The sequence below is a fragment of the Cannabis sativa genome, chromosome 2, assembly GCF_029168945.1.
Source record: "Cannabis sativa cultivar Pink pepper isolate KNU-18-1 chromosome 2, ASM2916894v1, whole genome shotgun sequence".
Lineage (NCBI taxonomy): Eukaryota > Viridiplantae > Streptophyta > Magnoliopsida > Rosales > Cannabaceae > Cannabis > Cannabis sativa.
The window spans coordinates 92,117,427-92,141,439 of record NC_083602.1 but is presented as its reverse complement, the minus strand read 5'-3'; the positions used below and the strand labels follow the sequence as shown (position 1 = coordinate 92,141,439).

General features: G+C 32.3%; 3 protein-coding genes and 1 pseudogene across 15 annotated transcripts; 1 reads left to right on the top strand and 3 right to left on the bottom strand.

The window, feature by feature from the left end:
• Nucleotides 1-1,139: 1,139 nt before the first annotated feature.
• On the bottom strand, nt 1,140-5,151 carry LOC115720588 (clp protease adapter protein ClpF, chloroplastic). Of its 3 annotated transcripts, none has more exons than XM_030649733.2 (9): nt 5,037-5,151; nt 4,524-4,941; nt 4,389-4,448; nt 2,654-2,748; nt 2,310-2,482; nt 1,960-2,072; nt 1,729-1,774; nt 1,608-1,648; nt 1,140-1,511 (listed from the first exon to the last, which is right to left on the bottom strand). In XM_030649733.2, exons 2-9 carry the CDS (start codon nt 4,872-4,874, stop codon nt 1,359-1,361), a joined length of 1,032 nt encoding a protein of 343 aa, XP_030505593.2. In that variant the 5' UTR covers nt 4,875-4,941; nt 5,037-5,151; the 3' UTR covers nt 1,140-1,358. The 3 variants fall into 3 exon arrangements, with proteins under 3 accessions (XP_030505593.2, XP_030505594.2, XP_060967062.1); XM_030649734.2 differs by having other exon boundaries at nt 4,524-4,878; nt 5,037-5,115; XM_061111079.1 differs by lacking the exon at nt 4,389-4,448.
• Nucleotides 5,152-8,896: 3,745 nt separating this feature from the next.
• On the bottom strand, nt 8,897-11,060 carry LOC115718734 (uncharacterized; annotated as a pseudogene).
• On the bottom strand, nt 10,410-15,085 carry LOC115718999 (regulator of nonsense transcripts UPF3). Of its 10 annotated transcripts, none has more exons than XM_030647841.2 (13): nt 14,644-15,085; nt 14,259-14,362; nt 14,011-14,106; nt 13,789-13,887; nt 13,581-13,666; nt 13,287-13,400; nt 12,901-13,042; nt 12,577-12,626; nt 11,868-12,237; nt 11,515-11,613; nt 11,300-11,391; nt 11,148-11,199; nt 10,410-11,067 (listed from the first exon to the last, which is right to left on the bottom strand). In XM_030647841.2, the coding sequence occupies exons 1-12, from the start codon at nt 14,787-14,789 to the stop codon at nt 11,161-11,163; spliced, it is 1,437 nt and encodes a 478-aa protein (XP_030503701.2). In that variant the 5' UTR covers nt 14,790-15,085; the 3' UTR covers nt 10,410-11,067; nt 11,148-11,160. The 10 variants fall into 10 exon arrangements, with proteins under 10 accessions (XP_030503701.2, XP_030503702.2, XP_030503703.2 ...); XM_030647842.2 differs by having other exon boundaries at nt 10,410-11,063; XM_030647843.2 differs by having other exon boundaries at nt 11,515-11,610.
• A 5,452-nt stretch (nt 15,086-20,537) lies between these two features.
• Nucleotides 20,538-23,915, top strand: LOC115719575 (KH domain-containing protein At1g09660/At1g09670). 2 transcript variants are annotated; one of them, XM_030648670.2, is made up of 8 exons: nt 20,538-20,690; nt 20,854-20,991; nt 21,322-21,407; nt 21,910-22,052; nt 22,611-22,745; nt 22,829-22,945; nt 23,053-23,196; nt 23,289-23,915. In XM_030648670.2, exons 2-8 carry the CDS (start codon nt 20,870-20,872, stop codon nt 23,445-23,447), a joined length of 906 nt encoding a protein of 301 aa, XP_030504530.2. In that variant the 5' UTR covers nt 20,538-20,690; nt 20,854-20,869; the 3' UTR covers nt 23,448-23,915. The 2 variants fall into 2 exon arrangements, with proteins under 2 accessions (XP_030504530.2, XP_030504531.2); XM_030648671.2 differs by having other exon boundaries at nt 20,546-20,690; nt 20,849-20,991.
• The last annotated feature ends 98 nt before the right edge of the window (nt 23,916-24,013 follow it).

The following is a 24,013-nucleotide window of genomic DNA, read 5'->3' as shown; positions in this document are numbered from 1 at the left end:
AAATAATGTAAAAAGATTTATAATAAATATTTTTTATTTGTTATTAATTGTAGCTGACTTTTTTTTTGAAAACATAGTACTTTGACATTAATGCAGTAAAAATATATGCATGTAAAGTTATTTGATTATTAAAATAATTAAAATAGACAGGTAACAACTTTCCATTAACATTTCCATACATACTAATTGTACTAGGGAAATTTGATTTTCTATGCATCTTTTATACCTAAATTTGTTCCCTAAACTAATAGTCATAGCTATTGAAAAAATGAGTATACTTTTCCCTATACTCTAAAATACCCCTCCCATTTTTCTCAACCTCTCTCTCTCTTCCTCCTTTCTCTCTCAAATCAAACCCAAAACCCACAAAGCCTCCACACCGAGCCACCTCCTCCACCGCACTAAACCCACGCCGATCCACCTCCTCCACCGCACAAAACCCAGGCCGATCCACCTCCTCCACCGCACCGCTCGACCGCCGTAACCACCGCACTGCTCGACCGCCGTGACCACCACGAAAATTGACCATAACGAAAACCCATGTCGATCCACCTCCACCACCACAAACCCATCTCGACAGAACCACCGGGCCCGATGCAGGCCCAATGCTCATGCGAATGGGTTGGGGAAGACGAAGACTTGATGGGGTTCGATGCTTGTGTTGGATTTTCTCATTAGGTCTGATGGCACCCGATGCTGGGTTCGATGGGGCCCGATGGTGTTGAGTGATTTTTCAAAAAAAAAATTGTGTTGGTCTGATGGTTCCGATGGGGTCCGATGGGGTCCGATGCCTATGTGTAGTTATCTTTTTTTGGTGTGTTGGGTCAAATTTGAATGAGAGGGGTAATGTGGGAATTAAGTAAATATTGTCTTATTTTACCAATATAGAGTATTTTAGGTTTAAGGAAAAAAATTCCTCTTAATGTAAGGATAAAAAATCAAATTTCCCATTGTACTAAAACTTTTTTGTTGTAATAAGTGCATTAAACGTTTGTATATATTATATAATATTTTTTTCCATATAAATATAAATATATAACTTTAAATTTTCAACCCTCCAAAATTGTGGAGCCTGGGGCTTAGGCTTGACTGCCCTACCTTCTGACCGGTCCTGATAGTAAAGAATAATACAACTAATCTAAACTGAAAATTCTTGTTTTACCATTAAATGTGTTATGTTTTCTTTCTTAGATGTACAATGTTCCTACACACCACAAAAACATCAAGGCTTATTTTCAAGTTATCTTTCTTCTAAGAAACAAAATTTAAGCTCTCACACACTCACTTAGGTAGGGCACTATATACTACTACTCCTTTCAAAATGTGAAAACAAAGAGAACATTAGAAGTGGCCTCTTCTTAAGCATCATCATTCCCCTCATCATCTGGTTCAAGGGGTATTTCATGTCGGGGTCTATTGTACTTCTCTCGCAGCTGCTTGATTGGGATGAAATCACCGGCTGCGTCCATCCCATAGAATAAAAAGGAAATATAAGGATGATCAAACTGTCCCTGCGCGGAAACAACGTAATCTAATTGGATCAAAATGGATAACCCAACAAAGTAAAATGATCGAAACATAGAAGGCAAGACTAAGTCTAATTTTACCTTGTTTGGTGGTTCAGGGGTTAGCAAATTGTCCTCCGCAACTGCAAAACACCATTCAACTTGTTACAAACAAAGAGATTGAATCGTTAAGGGTTTGGTCAAATAGTTCAAGATCGATTACCATATGCCACCAAAAGATTTGGGTCCTCATGGACATCAACCAAAACCTGGAAAATAAATGATAAAGAACTCTATTAATTTAGTTGAGTCATCCAAACATTGTTTCCCTCTCATTTGGCAGGAAATTCAGTCTCCCAGACTTTTTAGCATTCAAAAACTCCATGTAAATACGGAGCAACACATTTTTTCAGTAATTTGATTCAAAATGTCTTGAAAAGTGAGAGGGTCACACCTGATAGAATGGCTGATTAGAACCCCGAGGCAACTTTTCAACCTGTGCAGTTTCCATCCACGAACTTGATTCGCAGCACACTGGATCCATTCCACAAATGACACCTTTATAGCCTGAAAGTACCAAATAAGTTCTCACTTTCAAACAAAAGACAAACAGTAAAAATCAACAAGAAAAAACAAGCTATCTAAATAATCTACTAATTACACACTAATTCTTTCGAATTCATTTCTTTGAAGGAGTTTGAACTGAATTTCTCGCAAAGGCTCCCTCCATAATCACAAAGTTCAACAAGCAACTTGAGATATCTATTATACCAAATATTGGATGAAAGGGCATCTATATTATACCAAATACTTTATGCCTCACTTTCTGCCCCAAACGAAATGAATATTGAGCATTGTCATGTGCTAGAGATTTTGCTGCAGCGGCAAGGGACTCTGCCTCTAGTTTGGAGATTTGATCTCGTAACTTAGCTGCCACTGCATAATTCTCGCTCTCAACTGCATTCTGCAGATCTGCACTGCAAGAAAAGAAAATTAAAAGCAATATTATTTTACATTTGAATTGACCTGATATGCTTTTAAAGTTCACAATACAATGGGAGAAGGCATTGGAAAAGTCAAATTTGCGCACACACAAGTAATATATATGACATTGAAATTAAAATAAGGATAACAAAAATGAAACTTGCCGTAGACGTATGATACTTAGTGCCTTATCTTGAACTTCGCTTTTTGAAGATGATCCCCGTTTTGCTTCCTGTTGTCTGATAACCTCTGTTTCAACCTTCAAAAACAACACATATATAGCACAAATTAAGGCAATTTACCACCCACTGGGCATTGAACAATCATACTAATAAGTTCATAATGAAATAAAGAGGGGCAAGAGAAGGGAAAGATAAACTATGTCACTTGTCCTCACAAAGATTCTATTCTAGGCCCTCAAAAAAATGGATCTTTTTTAGTTCATCATAATGTCACTTCTGCAGAGATAGCATAACATACATTGACAACCAATCTCAGTGGAAGACATGTTATAAGGACGAAGGATAGGTTGATAGATGAAACTTCCAACTTATCTTCTACCCCTGAGTTATGACATATTTTGGACAATGAATTCACAAAATGTGTACCAACTAGGCAGCTACCTTCTTTCTTATGATTCCACTACAAAAGCTTTGAAGTATAGCAACAAATCAATGAATCCTAAGGGGTCGTTTGGTATGAGGAGGTTTAGACTTGATGGGAATGGGAATGTCAAACTAAATTAAATTCTAATAACCAAAAGGTTTGTGTTTCCAAGTGAATCCTACTTTTTTAAATTAAAATTGTGGTGATGTAAATCTCCTCCAACACTTAAGTTTCATATTCCCTCCAATTTTAGTCTCTCTAACTCAAACTCACATAATAAACATCCCATTAGATGGCATTTGATTGGAAGACTGAAAATCATTGCTAGAATAGGAATGACATTGTTGAGTGTTGTATGGTGTGGATTAGTCAGATTATGGTATTGCCGCCTTATCAGCACAAAGGATGGCCGATACCTCCTTGAGGGGCTGTATGGTGTGGCAGTCTCTAAAGATGTCTTTGACCTGACAATTGAAGAACCTTTGGATTACTTGCAACATGTGCGGACGTGTATTGATGTACAATGCCGGCTTACTTTTGAACTAATTCAGCAAGTAGTTAACGAAGCTGCTTCCCATCTAAAGCAAGGAAAACTATCAAAGAAAACCCAGATCCCGCGCCTCGTGCCACCCCGATCTGCCATTGAGGATGTTCAGAAAAGTTTAAAAATTAATAAGAAACAGTTTTTGCAATGTTGGCAGGTTTTGATCTATATCTTGGCCTTAGTCCTGTTGACAAATACATGGATGATTTTGTGGCGATAATTTCAAATCGTGTAAGGGAGATATACTTGGAAAAGATTCTGGCACAACTGGGAAACAAGTGATTTCGGTGGAGAGTGATTATGATGAAGAGATGTCATTTACCATGATTAGGTGACAACCTAGTGAGGCAGCTAGCACAGTTCAACTTACAGATGAAAGTCAAGCAAATCAGGAAGAGCAGCTCCAGAAATTAGTGGATGAGAGAATGAAAGAGATCAAGTAAGTAGCGGAGAAAGTGTCTTCCCATTGTAATTGAGTACTACTTACTGACAATGTGTCAAAGCTCGCAATGGTAGGCCCTGTGTTTGAAATGCATCTTTGGGAATTGGCATTTTCCATAGACGACTTTGTATATCATTGAATGTGCTCGAATAGGAATCACATTCCAATATTTTAAAATAAAATCAAACAAAGAAATGGAATAAAAGTTCCATTTCATTACCTCATCCATACTAACAGTAAGTTATGGCCAATCCTAAACCTTTCCCTTTACATATCCATACCAATTAAAATTACAATATTATCTAACCTCAGTAAGCTTGTTTCTCAACTGCTGAGCAATGTCATATTGTTCCACATTCAGAGCATACTGTTAATTAAACTCATAATTAGATAAAAAAAAACTTAGAGATTGTAATCTAAAAAGAAGAAGAAAGAAAAGGACCTGAACTCGAGTTGCAAGGTCTAACTGAAAAAAGAATACCAAGATATCTTCATTAGCATTCTCACTTCTCTCAGAGGTTGCATCCAAACCATCACCACCACCAACCCCTTTAAACAGCCAACCAGCTTCAACCCGATTATTATTATTATATTTCCTTGATGATAAATTAGGATTAGGATTGGGGTTTAAGAATGTGGTTTGTAGTTTCCATAGAAGCAAAGAGTGTGTTATTATGTGGGTTTTTGTGGTTAGATTGAAATGTTTCTTCCTCCTCCATGACCCAAAAACACCATTACCATTACCATGAGAGGTTACCACAGCACTTAATGATAGATTTTGTAACACCACCATTCTTCTGTTCAGTTTGATTGAAATTTGAATTGAAAATATCAAACTTCAAAAATCAAAACTCAAAAGACTGTTGAAAGAGAGAATATTCCTCAAAATAAACCCTAAATCATGAATTCATAATTTCATATACTAAGAAAGATGGGAGATTGAATTTGAATGTACCTGTTCGGAGCTTGGAAATGGAAGCTGAACCAACAAAAAATAAAAGATAAAAGAGAAGAAGACAATGGTCCACATCCACAATATTAATATTAATATTAATATTTCTTTCTTAAATCAATTTTATTTTTTATTTGTTTTTCTATTAATGGCTCAGTTCAAATGCCATCCCAGTTTGGCCTTCTTATACAAGATTGTCAAAGCTTGATCTCAGAACTAAATAATGTTTTTGTTTCTTTTGTCAAACGATCTGCAAATAGGGCGGCTCACTGTATTGCGAGGCGGTCTTGTTTTATGTCAGATTGTATTTATGATGAGCTTTCTGCTCCATCTGATTTACTTTCGATTGTAAGGGATGATAGCTTTTCAAGTTGATTAATAAAAAATTTCCCTTTTCAAAAAAAAAAAAAAAACAAAAATTAATTTTATATGTTAAACACGTGAATGAATAAACAACAAAAAAAAAATGAACATTTGTCTAAATATTTCGACTATAAACCGATATTGAAAGAGAGATAACTAAAAGGTATTATTGGAACTTACCATTTTTTGTTAGTATCCTTAAGTATCGAATTTCATATAATTTAATAAAGTAATTTTTCAATTTATTAAAAACAAATAATTTTTACAAAATATCATTAACCACCTGTGTGGCACCACTTATAAAAAGTGTTAGGTACAATAGCATTGTTCATATTAAAATTATACTATTCATGCAAAATTTAATATTTAATTGATATTTTTATTGAAATATAAATAAATTATTATGAAAATAATTAAAAACATATATAAACTAATTATACTAATAAAATAATAAAAATAATAAAAATAGCATAAAAATTAATAAAAAAGTTTAAAGGGCTTTTTTATTTAAATTTGCCCACCATAAATTTGGTACATATAAATTTTGTGTTATAACCAATAAATTTAGTACAATATTTAATGCTCTATTACACCTAATTATTAAAGCATCGCTATTTGATACTGCACAATATTAAAATGATTATGATATTTTATAAATGTTTAGAGCACTCTCTGTTTTTGGTTGGTCAAGTTAAAGCTTTTAAAATTTATAGAAGACCATTCATTAATCTTAACATGTTCTATCACTTGCTTTAATTTTTCTTTTTAGTTACTAACACTTCTTGTGTTAGGTAATGAGTGAGGTTGTTTGTATTGAATTAAAATCCTCATTACTTAATTTGTTTGTTAGACTTAAAAGTGTGAAAACTTTTCTTACTCTCAGAGGCTCTCTTTCCTTTCTTATTTTTTTCTTTGTCAGATATGAACCTTGGTGCTAAAGTCTCAACCACCTATAGAAACTCTCTTTTGAGTAAATTTTTTAATGTGAGATGTCATACTCTATAAAAACTACTGCTTCTTTCACCTTTGAAAATATTTTATTTAACTATGTTTCTTATTGTTGACCAAAATTGATATAGGTTGAGGTTGTACCTCTTTCAAGTTATAAAGAAAAAGAAGAGCAATTTAGGTACCAGGTATAGAATTCACTTTTAATTTTATCATATATAGTATAAATTTGTAAATATTATAAGTAAATTCTCTTTTCAATTACCATAATTAGTTGCCTTATTACGTAAATCATTTAATATATTCAATAATGTTAAATAATCTGTAATTCTCTAAATCCAATAATGAATCCTATAATTGAGAAAATTAAAGAAAAGTTAAAAATATATAATTGACAAAATTTATATCATGAATTGAAACTACACAGGAAGGTAATGAAGATTTGTAATGTTCTATTGCCTTAGAACGTATGATAATTCATTATATAACTACTGCAACAAATACAAATTTTTATTTGGTTTTGTTTTATGTGGAATAGGAAGAAGAAAAAGAAATTGAGATGCTTTTGAAAACTCATCTCCAAAAGTTAGCAATCCTCTACTTTTTCTCAAGCAAAACAGTAAAAAAAAAATATGCAAATGTTGTTTATATTTCTTGTTCTAAAGGATTTGTTTCCATGCTTCATTCTTTTCTTGCTTTAACAAATGATCCCATATACCATGTTTCTCAAATATCCGAATTAATTACTCTATTATGTCATCATATTTGCTTTGTTCCAACTTCTTTGTTAGCAAATTGTTGTTTGATCAATTTTTCTAAACTTTTTGCATAATTTTATGATTGGTTAATATTTTAGCTACTTTTTCTGATTCTTGTATTTACACTTCGAGATCTCTTTATTTCAAAAGCTATAAACTAACACTATTATTTTATTATTGTCTCATACTCTTTTTTTCAATTGAAGAAATTGAGATTGTAAGCAAATGCTCAATTTCCTTTCAATTTTTTTACCTATTATTTCATTAGGAGTAGGACTAAATTGAGGAGTCAAGGTGTACAACAATGTGCTTAGAGGTTTTTTCTAAGGAAAGCACTCTTTCTCATTAATTTCAATCATATATGAGTATTTAATTTACCACATGGTTTCTTTATTAATTTTGATTGAAATATGTAAGTGTTAAAAGTAAAGTAATATGCTATTGTATATTAGTTTAACAAAATTGTTATTTTTATTCTCTATAACACGAAACTAATTTTCATATTCAGGTCTTAGTAGCACAAATTTATTGTGACTAGTGGCAAAAAATATTCCAAGATGGGTCCGAGCCACATTTCACAGAGGGATACCACTATCAGGAATGTGAGATTTTTACTATTTCCATTTAAATGATTGTTAATGCATAAAAACTACTTTTTCTATCAGCTCGTCCAATAGAAATGTGATGCACAACGGTCTTGGCTTTGTCCCCATGAAATTTTACGATTTTTGGAGATGTGTACGGTCAAATTTTAACAGAACACTAACGAGTGTAAGAGTAAGGAAAAAACTTGTTAAAATTTACCCCGAAAAGAATAATATTTTCAATTTTTTAATTAGGGAGATTATAACAAAATTTAACGCGAATCCAATCTTCATATTCACGTTTTAATAGTACAAATGCATTGTGTCTAGTGGCAAAAAATATTTCAAAATAGGTTCGGGCCACATTTCACAAAGGTGTACCATTATCAAAAATGTGAGATTTTCACTATTTCGATTTAAATGATTGTTAGTTCTTGAAAACTACTTTATCTCTCAATGTGTCCAATATAAAAGTGATGCACAACGGTCTTGGCTTTATCCCTGTGAAATTTCACAATTTTTTTAGATGTGTAGGGTGAGATTTTAACAGAACACTAACGAGTGTAAGAGTAAGGACAAAACTTGTTAAAATTTACCCTGAAAAGAAGAATCCTTTCAATTTTTGAATGAGGTGGTCATTTTAATAATATTTAACGCGAAACTAATCTTCATATTCATGTCTTAGCAATACGAATTCATTGTGACTAGTGGCAAAAAATATTCCGAGATGGGTCCGAGCTACATTTCACAAAGGGGTACCACTATCAGATATGTGAGATTTTTACTATTTCGATTAAAATGATTGTTAGTGCTTGGAAACTACTTTTTCTCTCAATGTGTCCAATAGAAAAGTGATGCACAACGGTCTTGGCTTCGTCCCTACGAAATTTCACGATTTTTCAAGATGTGTAGTCTGAGATTTTAACAGAACACTAACGAGTGTAAGAGTAAGGAAAAAAACTTGTCAAAATTTACCCTGAAAAGAAGAATACTTTGAATTTTTAAATTAGGGGGCCATTTTAATAAAATTTTATGCAAAACCAATCTTTATAATAGTATGAATTTATTGTGACTAGTGTCGAAAAATATTCTAAGATGGGTCCGGGCCACATTTCACAAAGGGGTACCACTATCAGAAATGTGAAATTTTCACTATTTCGAATTAAATAATTGTTAGTGTTTGAAAATTACTTTATCTCTCAACATGTCCAACGGTATTAAAGTAATCTAAGTGGACCCGATATTGAATTGCACCAATAGCGATATCACACCTCACAATAATACTAAGCACCATAGGTGCCGTTTAGTATTTCTCTTAATATTTACTTCCTAATCTCAAATCATAAATTCAATCCTCTTCTAGTAGTGTATGCAAACCTTTTGATAAACTTAACATGTCTAAGACTAAAGGGAGTTTTTATGTTATATTTACAGGGAAATGAAGTGACTAAAATTAAAAGACCTGGTAGCTACAAGATTCAAAAGTGTGTAAAATAGTGTCCTAAGAGTCATTTGTTTAAAGTGTTGTAATTTACCTACTCAACAAATAGTAAGTAAAATGAGAGATACTTACACAATATAATTGGGTTCTTAATTTATCATCTTTAGAAATCAGTTTAGCATTCCATGAATTCAGCTTTTCCATGAGAGTAGAAAGCCCTTGCTCAGGAACACTCAGCCTTAATTTCATTGGAGATCTTTTAATTGGAAAGTATTTTTGAAGTTCATGAATAACTTCTTGTGCCTGAAATTAAGATACTTAACTTATGGTTGTGTGTTATGACAGTGGAGATAGAGAAAGTAGTAGTAGTAGTAGTAGTAGTAGTAGTAGTAGTAGTAGTAGTAGTAGTAGTAGTAGTAGTAGTAGTGGGGTACCCGCTTCTTGGAGGCACTACTAGGATCAATGGCAAAATGAATGTCATGCATAAGGCGCTCAATCAATGGTTATGGTGTAAGGGCGTTGAGTTTCAGGATTATATGCTTTCTGCATAACAATGGTAGCAATATCCCTGAACTTACTGGATAACTGAGACTCTCACTCCTTCCCAGCAACTTGAAGCTTACCTTTCTCCAAAATCTACAAACATATTTTGGACTGATCGTCAGTCCCAAATGCAGCAATCAAGTCTTTGGATTTGGTCAAAACTCCTTTGGAGACATTGGAGTAGACGGTTTGCGACTGCAGCACCTTGTCCAAATCCTTCTTTCTATTTTAATGAAATGAATTCTATTCACAGGTAAGTAGGTTACTTACACTCGTGATCGCCATGAGAGGACCTTGTTCTTGTAACAGGCAACTTCAAATCGATTACCATGCTTCTTGAGACGAACAACGACGACATTAGTGAGCCTCTTTTGACCTACGGGTTGAACAAGAATTTGAGACGTGCTTCTCTTCTGTGCTCAGCTTTTTGACCTAACCAAAACTAGCCTGTATTTTGGTAGACTCTTCTTCTTTCTTCTCTAATTAAGATCTAAATCTAAGTTTTAACTATAATTTAGATGCCTTTCAGCATTTCTGCAAATTTAATTGGGTTATTACAAAGCAATACGCAATTATTATTATTATTATTATTAACAACATCAACTTACTGTTGTTTTGTTTGTTTGTTTGTTCTAGTGGTTGTTTACTTTAGAGCTTTGTTCTTTTACTAAAGAGATAGATTAATATTTGATTCAATGTATTGGATATTGTATCTTCTGCTGCTGCTGCACAGAGTCACTGCTACGAATATTACTAACTAGCATATATATATATATAAAGGTCAAAGGTGTTACAGCACAAAGTCAAACTAATGTCCTTTCACCAAAATCAAAATCAAAAAAATTCACTCCACTCCACCACCAATTGACTATATGAAAAGAAAAAAAGACAGACAGATAGATAGATTAGATATATTGCTAACTATAGAAATTCCCAAAAGTGGCCAAGCAAATATGGATTGGATGGAGGCATTTCGTCAGTCTTCTACTGCTCTTTCCTTTTTATATATTTACACCTTTACACCCACCCAACTCCAACCCCTTCTTTCTTGTTTGTATATATAAAAGTAGAGCAACAACATTCATCATTTAAAACACCTCAACTACTACTACTCCAAATACTACTACTATAATTATGAATTATCCAAAACCAGCAAGCAGTCTTGTTTCTTGCCTGCCCGCCTCTTCTTTCTTTCTCTATACTTCTTTTCTTTGTCCTTCACCAATTAACACCGATACCACCTCAACTCGCTCGCTGCATCCATGCATTCTTTTAATTACACCAAACCCCCGCATCTGAACTCTGAATCAATTCAGATTGGATTGGATTCTCCTGTCCTCTCCATTTGAGATTAACATATCATCAAACTCACTTGTTTACAACTCCTCATCATCTGACTACCAAAATTAATAAAACAGGTAAGTAACTTACGCGGTACTCTCTATATTTGGAAGCTCTTAAAAGGAGAAAAACTTACCAAGTCAAAAACACTAAGAACCCAAACTAGACTTCTGAACCCATACTTGTTTCTGCAATTTCATTGACCACAGAGATTCCATTGATTAGTACAAAGAGAAAATGTACAGACATAATAACATTTGTATTTTTGACAGTAATCTAATTATGCACCTCCTGCGAACCATAACCAGAGGAACCAACTCTCTTTGAATCGTCCTTTACACTATTTGTTGATCCACGACGGCCAACATGTTTGTGAAAGCCTACATAATTAATTCACAACTGCTAAGCTAATTACATCTCCACATGTCATCAACTACATACAGACAACCATAGGCAAAACACACAAAACTTAAGAATCAGAAACTGAGACCCAAAAACTTTACCATTATCTAAAGCCGAATGGCTGCCACTTCCACTCCGAAGGATTTTGATGTCTTTGCTCCTTACATTGGTTGTTTCCACTTTCATATTCCCATGACCTCCTAAAAAACAATGAAAAGCGAATTCCTTAGACCAAGCTATCTATAATCTTATGAAAATCTGTTTAACTTGTTACCAAGCTATCTATGGCACTCTCCGGTCTACACAACTATTGCAAAATGATATGCTTCGTTTCATTACTGTTGGTGAATACATTTAAATTCATGATAAAACATACTATCTTCTTAATCACTAGATAGACCAAAGTGGGTTATAAAATCTGGTATGCAAATGAAACCAGATAATTTAATAATACCTTCTATAGAATCTAAGGCCCGTGGAGGTTGTGCTGATGACAAGGACTGAGCATTTAGAGAAGCTCCTTCAGAATTATTACGAGGAGCCCATACACCACGATCAGGTCTATCCTTATTCCTTGTTCGTTTCTCATGTTTTTCACCACAAAAGCCTTGCACGTCACTCCCAACAAACTTACAGTCTGAAGCACCATTAGCATCCTTCAAAACCAATTGACCTTGTTGAGGTCGAGAATGGCGTCTGTCCTCCACATTTAGAGCCTGCATTTGCAGCTCACAGTGAGCTCCAGAAGAACGATTTGGAAGGGCATTCTTGTTTTGAAGTATGCTTTTGATAACCCTTCCTCCATTGCTTTCATGACGCTGGTTCTGCATGAGAAATGCACAATCAATAATGATTTAGTTGAAGCTAAATTCAAGTTATTTTAACAATTTAATAGGTGTGTAGGTTCAATATTGCAGAATTAGGAACACAGGGCGCTAAGAAGCTATCTCTTTGACATGGCCACCAAAAAGTGAGAACCAACTAACTAGGGAACAAGTAATCTGCATTGTACAGGAAATTGATGACAATCCTCCTTCACCACCAAAAAGTACTAAGAATAAAAGTAATTCTATAATACTATTTACACAAATCACAGGCAGATGTGCAGAAGGCAGCTAATTAACTTAAGAATGAGACGATAAGGTGCAACAAAAAGAAATTACATGAGATATCCCCCTTTCTTTTCCATTCACAAGAAGAACTTTCTTTTTCCCTGCAACATTAACTCCAGAAATTAATCAAACAAAAGAGAAAAAAGAACACTAAGAAAAAATAAAGAATGCATACTATAGATCATTTAAATTATTGTACAAATCATCTAATCGCCACATTATTTATAACATAACAGAAAGTCGTCTATATCAAGACTCATCATAAATCATACGTATCTTACAGTAAATGTCCACCGACTTTATTTCTAGAAACGAAGCTAAACACAGCAATGGTTAACCATAAAAAGATAATACAAAATGTCATCTAGGACGTACCACTTTCCTCTGACACTTCAGCTCCAACAGTAGAAGACAAAGTGGACTTGTCAGAGAGCAGCTGATTCTCCCGCTTAGCCGCAAGAACATATTTTGACTTGTCTTTCATAGTTGTATTTTTCGCAGAATCTCTCAAAACATACTGTCCTCTCAAAATAAAATATATAAGAAAGCAAAGTTTTAACAAAGTCCAATGCAGATAGTAATACAAAAGAATCGTTCATGCATTAAAAGTAGAAGCGCCAATACACTCTGAAAGATTATGAAAAGAATAACAATGTATAACCCACATTACACGACTATTTTACACACATCATCGTGATCGTCATTAACTAGTGTTTAACTATATGATTCAATGATTGTATTATAAAAAAAGGCACACATACCATAGTAGTTGCATTCCTTCTTCTATCAGATCCTCGCTTTGATAATGCTGAATTAGAACTTCTGGCTGATGATCCGGTATTTTTTCGGCTTAATTTTCCATTAGGCAGTGGCCTCTGTCATGACACATAAGAGTACTTCAACTTGCATTATTAACATATGACCATTCAATAATCTAATATCAATACGCACACTGTGTGATAAATAGATTCAAATTTCAAAACACAGGCATGTGTAATACAGAAAGAAATTAAATCTCTCGTCATTTATCTTCATTTTTATCAATAATAAAATACCCGAGATCCACCCTTTGCAGCTCTTTTTTGACGAACAAAGTCCATCAGCGGCGTTATAATAGGAATGTCTTTTCCAACACCTAAAACTGGTAAAGGAAAAAAATATATACAAACAATTAATAGATTTGCTATGAATTCAATCCTGATCCAAAAATCAATAAGCATATTAGCATGTCTCGATTCAATATTAGATATCTTAATAACTAACCAGCTCTTTCCGCTTCTCTTCTCTCCAACTGTATTTCCGCACTGGGAAGATTCTCGGAAGGCTTTGCAAGAAGTTCAAGAAAGTCCAGATATTCAGGATCTAGATGGTCATAAAGAAAATACAACTTACAAATAGAAAACGATCACATATATAAATATATAAGTTCACAAGCTGAAGTTGACTTAAAAGAACCAATAAAATGAAGAAGAAAAAAATCAATACCTTCGTTTATAGTTCCTTCACGTCCATCCTTTCTCGACCATAGTTTGGGAACACGTTGTGAAGGTGCATACTCAACAATAGTTTTAAACTGTAATCCTGAAGAAGAACAAGGAAAATTACTTATGGCGGCTTGACTGATCCCTCATTCTTAATATAAAACTAAAAGTAATACCATGAAAAAGAACTCAATCTCTTCACAGAAACTATGCATGGAGAACAAAAACAAAGGCTATCAGATAAGCAAATACCCTTCTCATTAACAAACACATGTCCCTCAAAAAATTCGGCAAATTCAATAACATCTTCTGGCCTTTTGAAGTCAATGTACGCTCTAGAAAATGAATGCTTCTGGCTGCAAAAGTCAAATCAATCAATCAATAAATAGTGTTGAGAAATTGAGTACAATACAGCATATCAATAATAATGATACAGCATTTCAGAAGAAATCATTGTCTAAAGATTCCCTTTTTATGGATTAATTTTCTTCAAAAATATCCGATAAAAAAAAATGATGAGATCAACGATACGAGCGTAGAGAAAAAGAATAATAGTTAAGCTGTCAAAAAGAAACCCTAAAATGTATATGGAAATGGAAGCAATAAGGACATTTGGAAGATGAATATGGAGATTGACCTGTTGTTGGAAGGACGGAAAGAGAGCCAATTGTAGCGACCAGCAAAGACAGAGTCGACTTGGTCGAGGAGAGCGGTCTTGGAAATGGAAGGAGGCAAGTGGCGAAGGACCACTTTGGTTCGATCCAACAGTCCCTTCATCTTCATGATATTGTGTTGAAATGAAACCCTAGAAAGCAAAACAAAGCAAGATCGTTCCTTGAGATTACATCTTGGTTTGGTGGTGAATGGTGATGGTGTCTGTGATAATTGATTAGCAGGAAATCTGAAAACGGAACTCTCGATTTCAATTTTGAAAACCCTAATCCAATCCAATCTAATCTAAAGCTAATCAGCAGTTTCGCCCCAAAATCATGGCCATGCACCAAACCCAAAACCAGAGACTCACTCCTTTTTCCTTGCTTCTTTCCTAATTATATTTACCTCTATTCATACGCCGTCGTTTTACTCTTCTTTCTTTTCTTTTTCTTTTTTTTTTTAATTATATTTTTTTTATCATAATAACCAATTTTTTTTTAATTATATTTAATTACAATAATAATAATTGAAAATTTAAGTAATTGAGTATATGATAAAGGTGCTTACGTTTACATTTACTATATGTTATAATAATAATTGAAATTATTACATCAATACATTAGTTTTTTTTGAAAAAATAATACATTAGAGTTTTATATGATTTGAAAATAAAAAGATACGATTAGAGAGGCAGTAATAACTTTTCAATTTTGATTGTCTTTCTTCTTTTTTTGTGTATTATTATAACTACTATAAAATATTAGTAGCATGTTTACTAAACAATACTGAAAATTAAAATAAATTAATTGAAAAAATAATAGAATAAATAAAATTTATTTAAAATTAATATTTATAGTAGGTTGTTTACTAAAATTATTTAAAAATAGAATAATGATTTATCTTGTTTACTTTATTAAAAAAAAGTAATCTAAATTAATTAAATTGCCTTTTGAGTTAAACTAAAGTATCTCATAATTATTTTTTTTTTTTTTTTGAAAGAAAGTATGTTATTCAAATCAAATTAGCTGTTACAGGAATATTTGATAATTATTTTGTAAACACATAACAAAATTATCCTTATACATTTAATATTAAAAAATGAAATAAAAAATAAATAAAAGTTATTATCGGCATTCCTTAAATAATTGACAGGGGAAAGTATTTCATTTCTTATTTAATAAGTTCTTCCATTTTAATAAACTAAGGTGCCGTTTGGTAACACTTTTGTTTTTTAATTTTTTAATCACAAAATAAAAGTAAAATTTTTGTTTCTTAAAAAATTTATTTTTAAAAAATAAAAATGCGTTCTGTAACCACTTTTGTTTTTCAATTTTAAAAACAGAAAACAAAAGTGTGTTCTGTAAAATTCATTTTTATTTTCATTTTTTGATTTTATTTAAGTCGGGTTAAGATCCGGGGTTGGATTCGGGTTCGGGTCAGAAGTCGAGTTCAGCGCCAAGGCCGTGAGGAGGGGATTTGGGTCCGGGTCTGATTGTAATGCAAAAGATTGATTAAGAAAAAAAACTGTTTAAAAAAATATTGAAAGTGATTTTTTTTTGTTTTTAAAATTTTGATTTCTAATTATAAAATTGAGAAGTAAAAACAGTTTTATAGAACATGTTTTTGAAAAATATTTTCACTTTTCTACTTTTAAAAACAGAAAACTGATTAAAAAAGTGTTACCAAATGCCACCTAAATAAACAAATTTAAATAAAATAATTATTTTACCTTTCTATTAATTGTCATTTCTTATTAGTAAATTATTATAACTACTATAATAATTGTCTAGTTTTTTTTTTTTTTTTTTTAAGTTCAGCGTAATAGTATTTACAGTTAAATAATAGCTTAATAGCTTAAAAATTTTGAATTCTAACTATGATCCCTCCCTTTTTCACATCTTTCCCTCACCACTAAACTAGTTTTAGTGGCTTAATTGCCTAGTCATACATAAAAATAAAGTGTATATTGATTATTAAAACTAGTGGAAGGTATAGAGTCTATCTTCAGAATACCCGTAGCATTAGATTTGAGAGCCCATTTAATTAGCAATACAATGGGCTACATGATTATAATCTCTAGAGGTCCAAACAAAAGAACATCCCAATTATTGAGAAGCTAAAATTTTACAATCTGCAACATATAATTTACTAGGCCAACTACTATTGAAACCATTAATAGTATCATGCATTTAATGCATTTTTTGTATATCATGCATTCCAATTACTCTATATTAATTATCCCATTTAGAGCCATAGCACAATTCAACATAATTATTTCGTAGTTATAATTTTATGTGTTTGTATTTGGAGACACAAAATCATAACCTTCCTTTTAGACTATATTTAATTTTAATTAGTATACAAGTGTATAGGCATAGATGAATATAAGTTTGATCTTATCCATTGTTTTCCTTAGAAATTGATGGTTTGATTTGGTCCATGATATGATAAGATATGGTGTTTTACAATCTATATTTCGACCTCAACAAAATTAAGGGGAGTCCTTCATCAAACTAGCTCAAAATAGTTTTTGGTATTATTAAATTACTTTTTTAGAGTATCTCTTATAATATTTTTTATTTTTAGTTAAAAAGCTAAAATAAAGAATCATTTTTATTTATTTATTTATTTTTTTTGTTACCATACTCTCTAGAATCTGATTATTTTAATAATATTTTATAATTTTAATTTATCAAATATAAATTAATTTTATAAAATAATAAAGAAATATTAGTGATTTTAATTAAAATACAATTAAAAAGTTTAGAAAAAAAATAGGAAGCTCTTTACATTTAAAAAGTTCTCTATTCATTTTTTATTATAAAGATTAAGATATCTGATATAATAAATTAACCAATTAAATAATTACAAAAGGATCAAATTTTATGTAATTTATTCCTAATAAAAATAAATTTATGTACTTTATTTCCTAAATTAGTCATTATATAATAAAATTTAGTAAACTTCCCAACTTATAATTCATGTTTATGGTATAATTATGTAGAAAATTGGGTGTATTTTCATTTAAAAATAAAAACATAAAAAGCCAAATATGGTAGTTAGCTAAGGGGGTGTTTGGTAATACTTTTGTTTTTTAATTTTAAAAACCAAAAACAAAAGTAAAATTTGTATTTTTAAAATTTTGTTTTTAAAAAATAAAACTGTGTTCTATAACCACTTTTGTTTTACAATTTTAAAAACAGAAAACAAAAGTGTGTTCTATAACTTTCAATTTTATTTAAGTCAGGTCCGGGTTTGGGGCCGGGGCCGTAGTCCGAGTCCAGGACCGAGGCCGGCGCCAGAGTCCGGGTCCCAAGGTCTAGGTTGGGGTTGGAGTCCAAAATATTGATTAAGAAAAATACTGTTTAAAAAAATTTTAAAAGTGATTTTTTTTTGTTTTTAAAATTTAGATTCTTAATCAAAAAATTAAAAAGTAAAAACAGTTTTATAGAACATGATTTTAAAAAATATTTTCACTTTTCTACTTTTAAAAACAAAAAACTGATTAAAAAAGTGTTACCAAACGCACCCTAAGCAAACGGGAATTGTTGTTCAAAAAAAACATGAACGGATTGTTGCATTTTTTTTTATTATTTAAATGTCATTTTTGAATTTATTTAACATCAAATCTTACCGAATAAATAAAAATGAAATATTGTTTATTACGATGGAGATGAAATTTTGGAAATTAAATTGTTTTATTGATATTCCAAAAGTGTTTAAGTAGGTAGGTAAAAAACACTATAAAATAGGGTTGTACTGTCGGTTTAGACAGTTTATCCTATATATTTTCTAATAAAGTTCAGGTTACTAAAATAAAATTTAAGTGCAACCCGCCCAATTTTTTAAAAAAAAAATCTATAAACCAACCAACAGTTTTGGGCGGTTTGGTCGGGTTAACCCGTTGGCCAAACTTTTTTTTAGTTTCAAAATCAATAAAAATTAAGAAGATAAATTAAAAATATCACATTCCACCAAAGTACAATACAATATATATGAATTTAAAACTAACAATTAAGTATATAACTTTATATTATTATACATTTAATCATTTATGTTATATATAATAAAAACTAAAAAATTAAAATAAAAAATCGGGTTGGTCGATTTAATTGGGAAGGTTTGACCTATTTTCAACCCGTCCAATTAACAGATTGGACTGTTTGTAATTTTTTCAGGTTATTTTAGTTTATAATTTTTATCGATTTTTTCGGTTTGGTTTGAGCAGTTTACAAATTGGTTTTGTAAAGCCCTACTATAAAAGGAATTATATTAAAGCTAGGTGAGGAAAAACGACATGAAAACCATATAAACGACACAAAATTTTGGAAACGACAGTAAGTGTAGAAGTAGATATTTTGTAAGTTTCCAAAGTGTTTCATATTTTATAATTTAATAATAAGGAGGACAGTTACATGGATGGCATTAATTGTAGGTGGTAAAGTCAAGGACACGATTATGAATGAATATTAATTAAAACGACAATATGAGTAGAGAATAAACGACAACAAAAGAAAAAGAGAAAACGACAACAAAATAAAGAGAGAGGAGATGACGTGGTGTGTGGAGGTAGGAGTAATCATCAAACTGTTCACACCGCACAAACCTCCTGCACCGCACTATATCGCATAAAAAATGTAATTTGAATTTTTTTGCGATATGGGTGCAATGCAATTTACGGTTTGAAATCTAATAATTGCAGTATGTATTATAAAGTTACTAATTTTTATAATATGATTTTTTTTCTTTTTTACATAAAAATAAATATATTTAATATATATATATACATTATATTATTTTTTTGAGACAATTCAATATAATAACTTGATGATTAGTTATGATCTTAAAATTTTAATGAGATTTTTTTTTGTATTGTTAAAATTTTATAGATTGATTTTTAAATTTTTATTATAACATTCGATAATAATAATAGTATAAATTGTTTAAACTGTATTGTACCATACCGTATTTTCGCAATATAATTTTTTATAATTTTAAAATTTCGTGTTGCGATTACAATTTAAAAATTATAAAAATCACATATACAATTGGGTGATTATACAATGCACCCCCTTAAAAGGGATGTATTGGTGCACCCTTAACTTGTTTCGGCATCCAGAAAAAAAAATTTAGTCTAATTTTTTTCATATTCATGTACGTTATAGCTATTTAAGATATCCTACAAAATTTTGAAAAAATTGGAATAATTTACAATATAGAAAATAATGTTCAAACAGTTTATTTTACACGCGTATAAAATAAAATAGTCACGCGTGCAACACACTGTTTGAACATAATTTTCGGCATGTTAAACTTTTCCAAATTTCTTAAAATTTTGCAGGATGTTTGAAATAAGTATAACGTACATGACCATGAGAAAAAATTTGACTAAAAAATTAGTTCGGATGCTAAAACAGATAGGAGTGCATCAATATATCTATTTTAAGGGGTACATTGTAAAACTTTCCTATACAATTTAATTTAAAAAAAAAAAAATATTACAACTCGCATCGCCACACCATAATAGTCATAGGATGCGTATTAGTATTACTGCTACCTACTAGTAGTAGTACTACCCACCACCATATATTAAAAACTAGTGAGCCCCACAGCTAACTTATTATTCATTAATTCTTATAAAGAAAAAAATAATAAGGGAAGGAATGGGGTAAGATTTGGAAAACGACAGCACCGCCAAAGGAAGAGTAAAACGACATTAGTTTGATAAACAGAAGTAGGTTTGTGAAATGAAAACGACAACTTTTCTGAAAAACGATATTAGTTTGATAAACGACAGTAGGTTTGTGAAAGGAAAACGACAAGTTTGTTGGAAAACGACGAGAGCCGGAATTGATTAGTATATATAAATATAGATATATAATACAAACAGCAAAGCAAAGCAAACCCAAAACAAAAGAGAGAGAGAGACACTCTCTTCTCTCTTGTGTGTGTGTGTGAGTGTGGACACAGTAGTAGGGCTTCACCCTTCTCTTCTCTACTCAAACACTCATACACACTTCAATCTGCTCAGTAAGCTTCACATCTCTCTCTCTCTCTCTCTCTCCTTATATATATGTTTATGTACTGTACGTATGTGTTTGTGTTTGTATATATATATGTATATGTGTTTTGTATGATTGGGTATTTGTTTGAATGGTTGTTGTTGGTGTTGTGGTGATTGTGACAAGTGTAGCAGTGTGTTTGTTTGTATGATGGGAGAGAGAATAACCCCTGGGAGTTACTTCCAGTACCCTCCTCCTCCTCCTCCTCCTCACACTCAACTCCATGCTTCTCCACACAGGTCTTCTTCTATTCCTATCGATCGAGAAAGGTCAGTTTAATTCTTTAATGGGTCTTATTTCATTTTTCTGGATGTCGGTGCCTCACTCCTCGATTTCAATTATTATGCAACACAATAGTTTATTGCCTTTGTTATTGGTTCAGAATTGAAAATATTGATTGGGTTTATTGCTTTCACTAATCACTATCTTGTAGTACTCCATATTCACTTGTCCAATGTTAATTGAGAAGGAGATCTGGGCACTTCCTGCCTTTATCTTGTTTTCATTGTGTTGTTCTCTTTTATTTGATTATCATCACAATGGAGTAATTGGTTTACCAATGATATGATGCTTAATCTAATTGGTTTGGAAATTGGCAGATATGTGGCTGAATTACTGGCAGAGAGGCACAAGTTGGGGCCATTCATTCAAATTTTGCCTTACTGTACCAGACTTATTACTCAAGGTTTATTGATTTCTTAAAGTTTATTACCTTTGAGATCATTGTTTCTTGTGTTATTATATCTTGTGCCAGGTTTTCCTAAACAAAAATCTCTTTGCATTATATAGTTATAGTAAACACTAAACACATGTTCCTGCATTTTTCGGTAAAAAAAAAAGAGGACTGAATCTTTACATCTTACATGGGTCTGAAAGTTTGCTTTTCTTTCCTCTTGTGATTATTTTATCCTGCCTATGAGTTTGCATATTCAGTATTTGAAAAGAATTGTAGGGCTACTGCAGCAAAGAGTAAAGAGTTAAATGTTGCGATTGTGTCAGCACTAGAATTCGATGTACTGATATATCCCAAAAGCAATTGTTCTTCTTTGGTGCTTAAAGTCATCAGTTCTATTGGTTGGAAGTTGATGTGTGTAACTAAGTGTTTAGTTTGTGTGAACTCGGTAACCAATCTTCTTGTTCACACATTTTGTGCTCAAACCTTACCTTTTTGTTCACGCCAATCACAGAAATCAGACGGGTAACTGGAGGCTTCAATACAGGTTTCGTTGATCATGAAAGACTTGAGCATGAGAGTCCGCTTCGGTCATTAAATCAATTTCCAAATGGTAGACCAATGGATTTGGAGGGATGGCCTGGAATGCAAGTGGAGGTAATGTCATTTCGCCAAATTGCACTTAAATGTCTCAGCAATTACATAGTTAGGCCAAAATATTCACTGTGGAAGTGCCTGCAGTCTTGCCAATTTAGTGTTGGTTTTCATAGTTTTCTCTCTCTCTCTCTCTCTCTCTCTCTCTCTCTCTCTCTCTCTCTCTCTCTCTCTCTCAAGTCTACCAAGGAATTTTCAACAGTACAGTTTTAAGTGCAGAAGTTTATCCAATTTTTTTGACCTGATGTGATATTGGGTAGAATTTGTTATCCACATTTTCTCGTAGATTATAAAGCATAACAGTAATATGAAGAGGATGTCAGTGTATTCGATTTTGGGCTAATGTGATACTTAACCAGCTTTTACTTAGTGCATAGTATCATTGTAGGAATCTGCAAAGTGAAACAGGAAAATTCATGCACATGAACTTAGTATTAATGACATACAACAGCTAATTAAGCCATTTTTAATGGACTAAGAGTTTTGAAAAATAATCTTTATGTGTGTTCTTTTTTTAAAAAAAAAAAATCAAAATTTCGATATTGCTTAACTCTTCTTTAGGAAAATGGACATTCTCAAAGAACAGCTCCATACCAGTCTCCTTCCATGGGATGGCCAGGTGTGCAAGGAAATCCAACTACTCCTAATGTAAAGAAAGTAGTAAGACTGGATGTTCCGGTGGACAAATATCCAACTGTAAGTAATGTGTTTTCATCTGATACTAAGGTTATATCGAAATTATTATGTTTGTGATGGTTTTTTATATTTCAAGCTTTCAGTATAACTTTGTTGGCCGAATTTTGGGACCCCGAGGAAACTCTTTGAAAAGAGTTGAAGCTGTGACAGAATGTAGGGTGTACATAAGAGGCCGTGGCTCGGTAAAAGATTCTGTGAAGGTACTTTGTTTTGATCAAAGTGAAAGGATTTTTCAAATGTTTCTTGTTTGTTGATGCTCGATTTGATCATCATTGAGAATCCTCTCGGTTATTTTTTTCATTTTCAGGAAGAAAAACTAAAAGACAAACCCGGGTATGAACACCTAAATGAGCCATTGCACGTCCTCGTGGAAGCTGAATTTCCAGAAGATGTAATAAATGCACGTTTGGATCGTGCGGTGGGGATTCTAGAGAATCTTTTGAAACCCGTGGTATGTAGAATATTGAGCTTGCAGTTTTGCATTGCCTCTACTCCCTCCCGAAGCTTATTTTAACAGTTTCTTTCATGTTTTTTCTTCCATAGGATGAGTCGTTGGATCATTATAAAAAGCAACAATTGAGGGAATTGGCGATGCTGAATGGTACACTGAGGGAAGAAAGTCCAAGCATGAGCCCCAGCATGAGCCCAAGCATGTCCCCTTTTAACAGTACAGGAATGAAGCGAGCCAAGACAGGGAGATGACCCACCCCACCCCCTTTAGGCCTTTAACGAGCGAATTTGTGTAACTGCGACCGCCTACTGATGATTTCCTGGTTAATAATGTCTAGTACTGAGCCTGAGGAGGAGGCTGGCATTGACAAAAACTGACACACACAAACACACCACACACACACTCCTCTCCTGAGTAAATTTTTGGGCTCTCTCCTCTCCTGGCAAAGCTTACTTCTGCAACTGCATCAATATATTCTCTTATTCATTTTGCTCAACACACTCTGGTTTTCCATTCTTTTATGTATCATTCCTCCCAAATATGAATACATTCTATCATTATTATTATTATATTCATTAGTTTATTATTGTTGGTAACTTGTAGCCCAGTTGCTGCTGCAGCTGAGTTTTGAAATTCTTCTTAACGATCTCTATTAGTAGATTCTTTTCATTAACTAGCTTGTTATGACATGAAAATAAAGAAATTTCAATTTGTAATTATATGTTTGCTGATTCTGTTATAATATATTTGTTATGTTAGAGATATTATTACAATGGAAGAAAATCAAAATATTACAACTCTATTGTAATACAATACA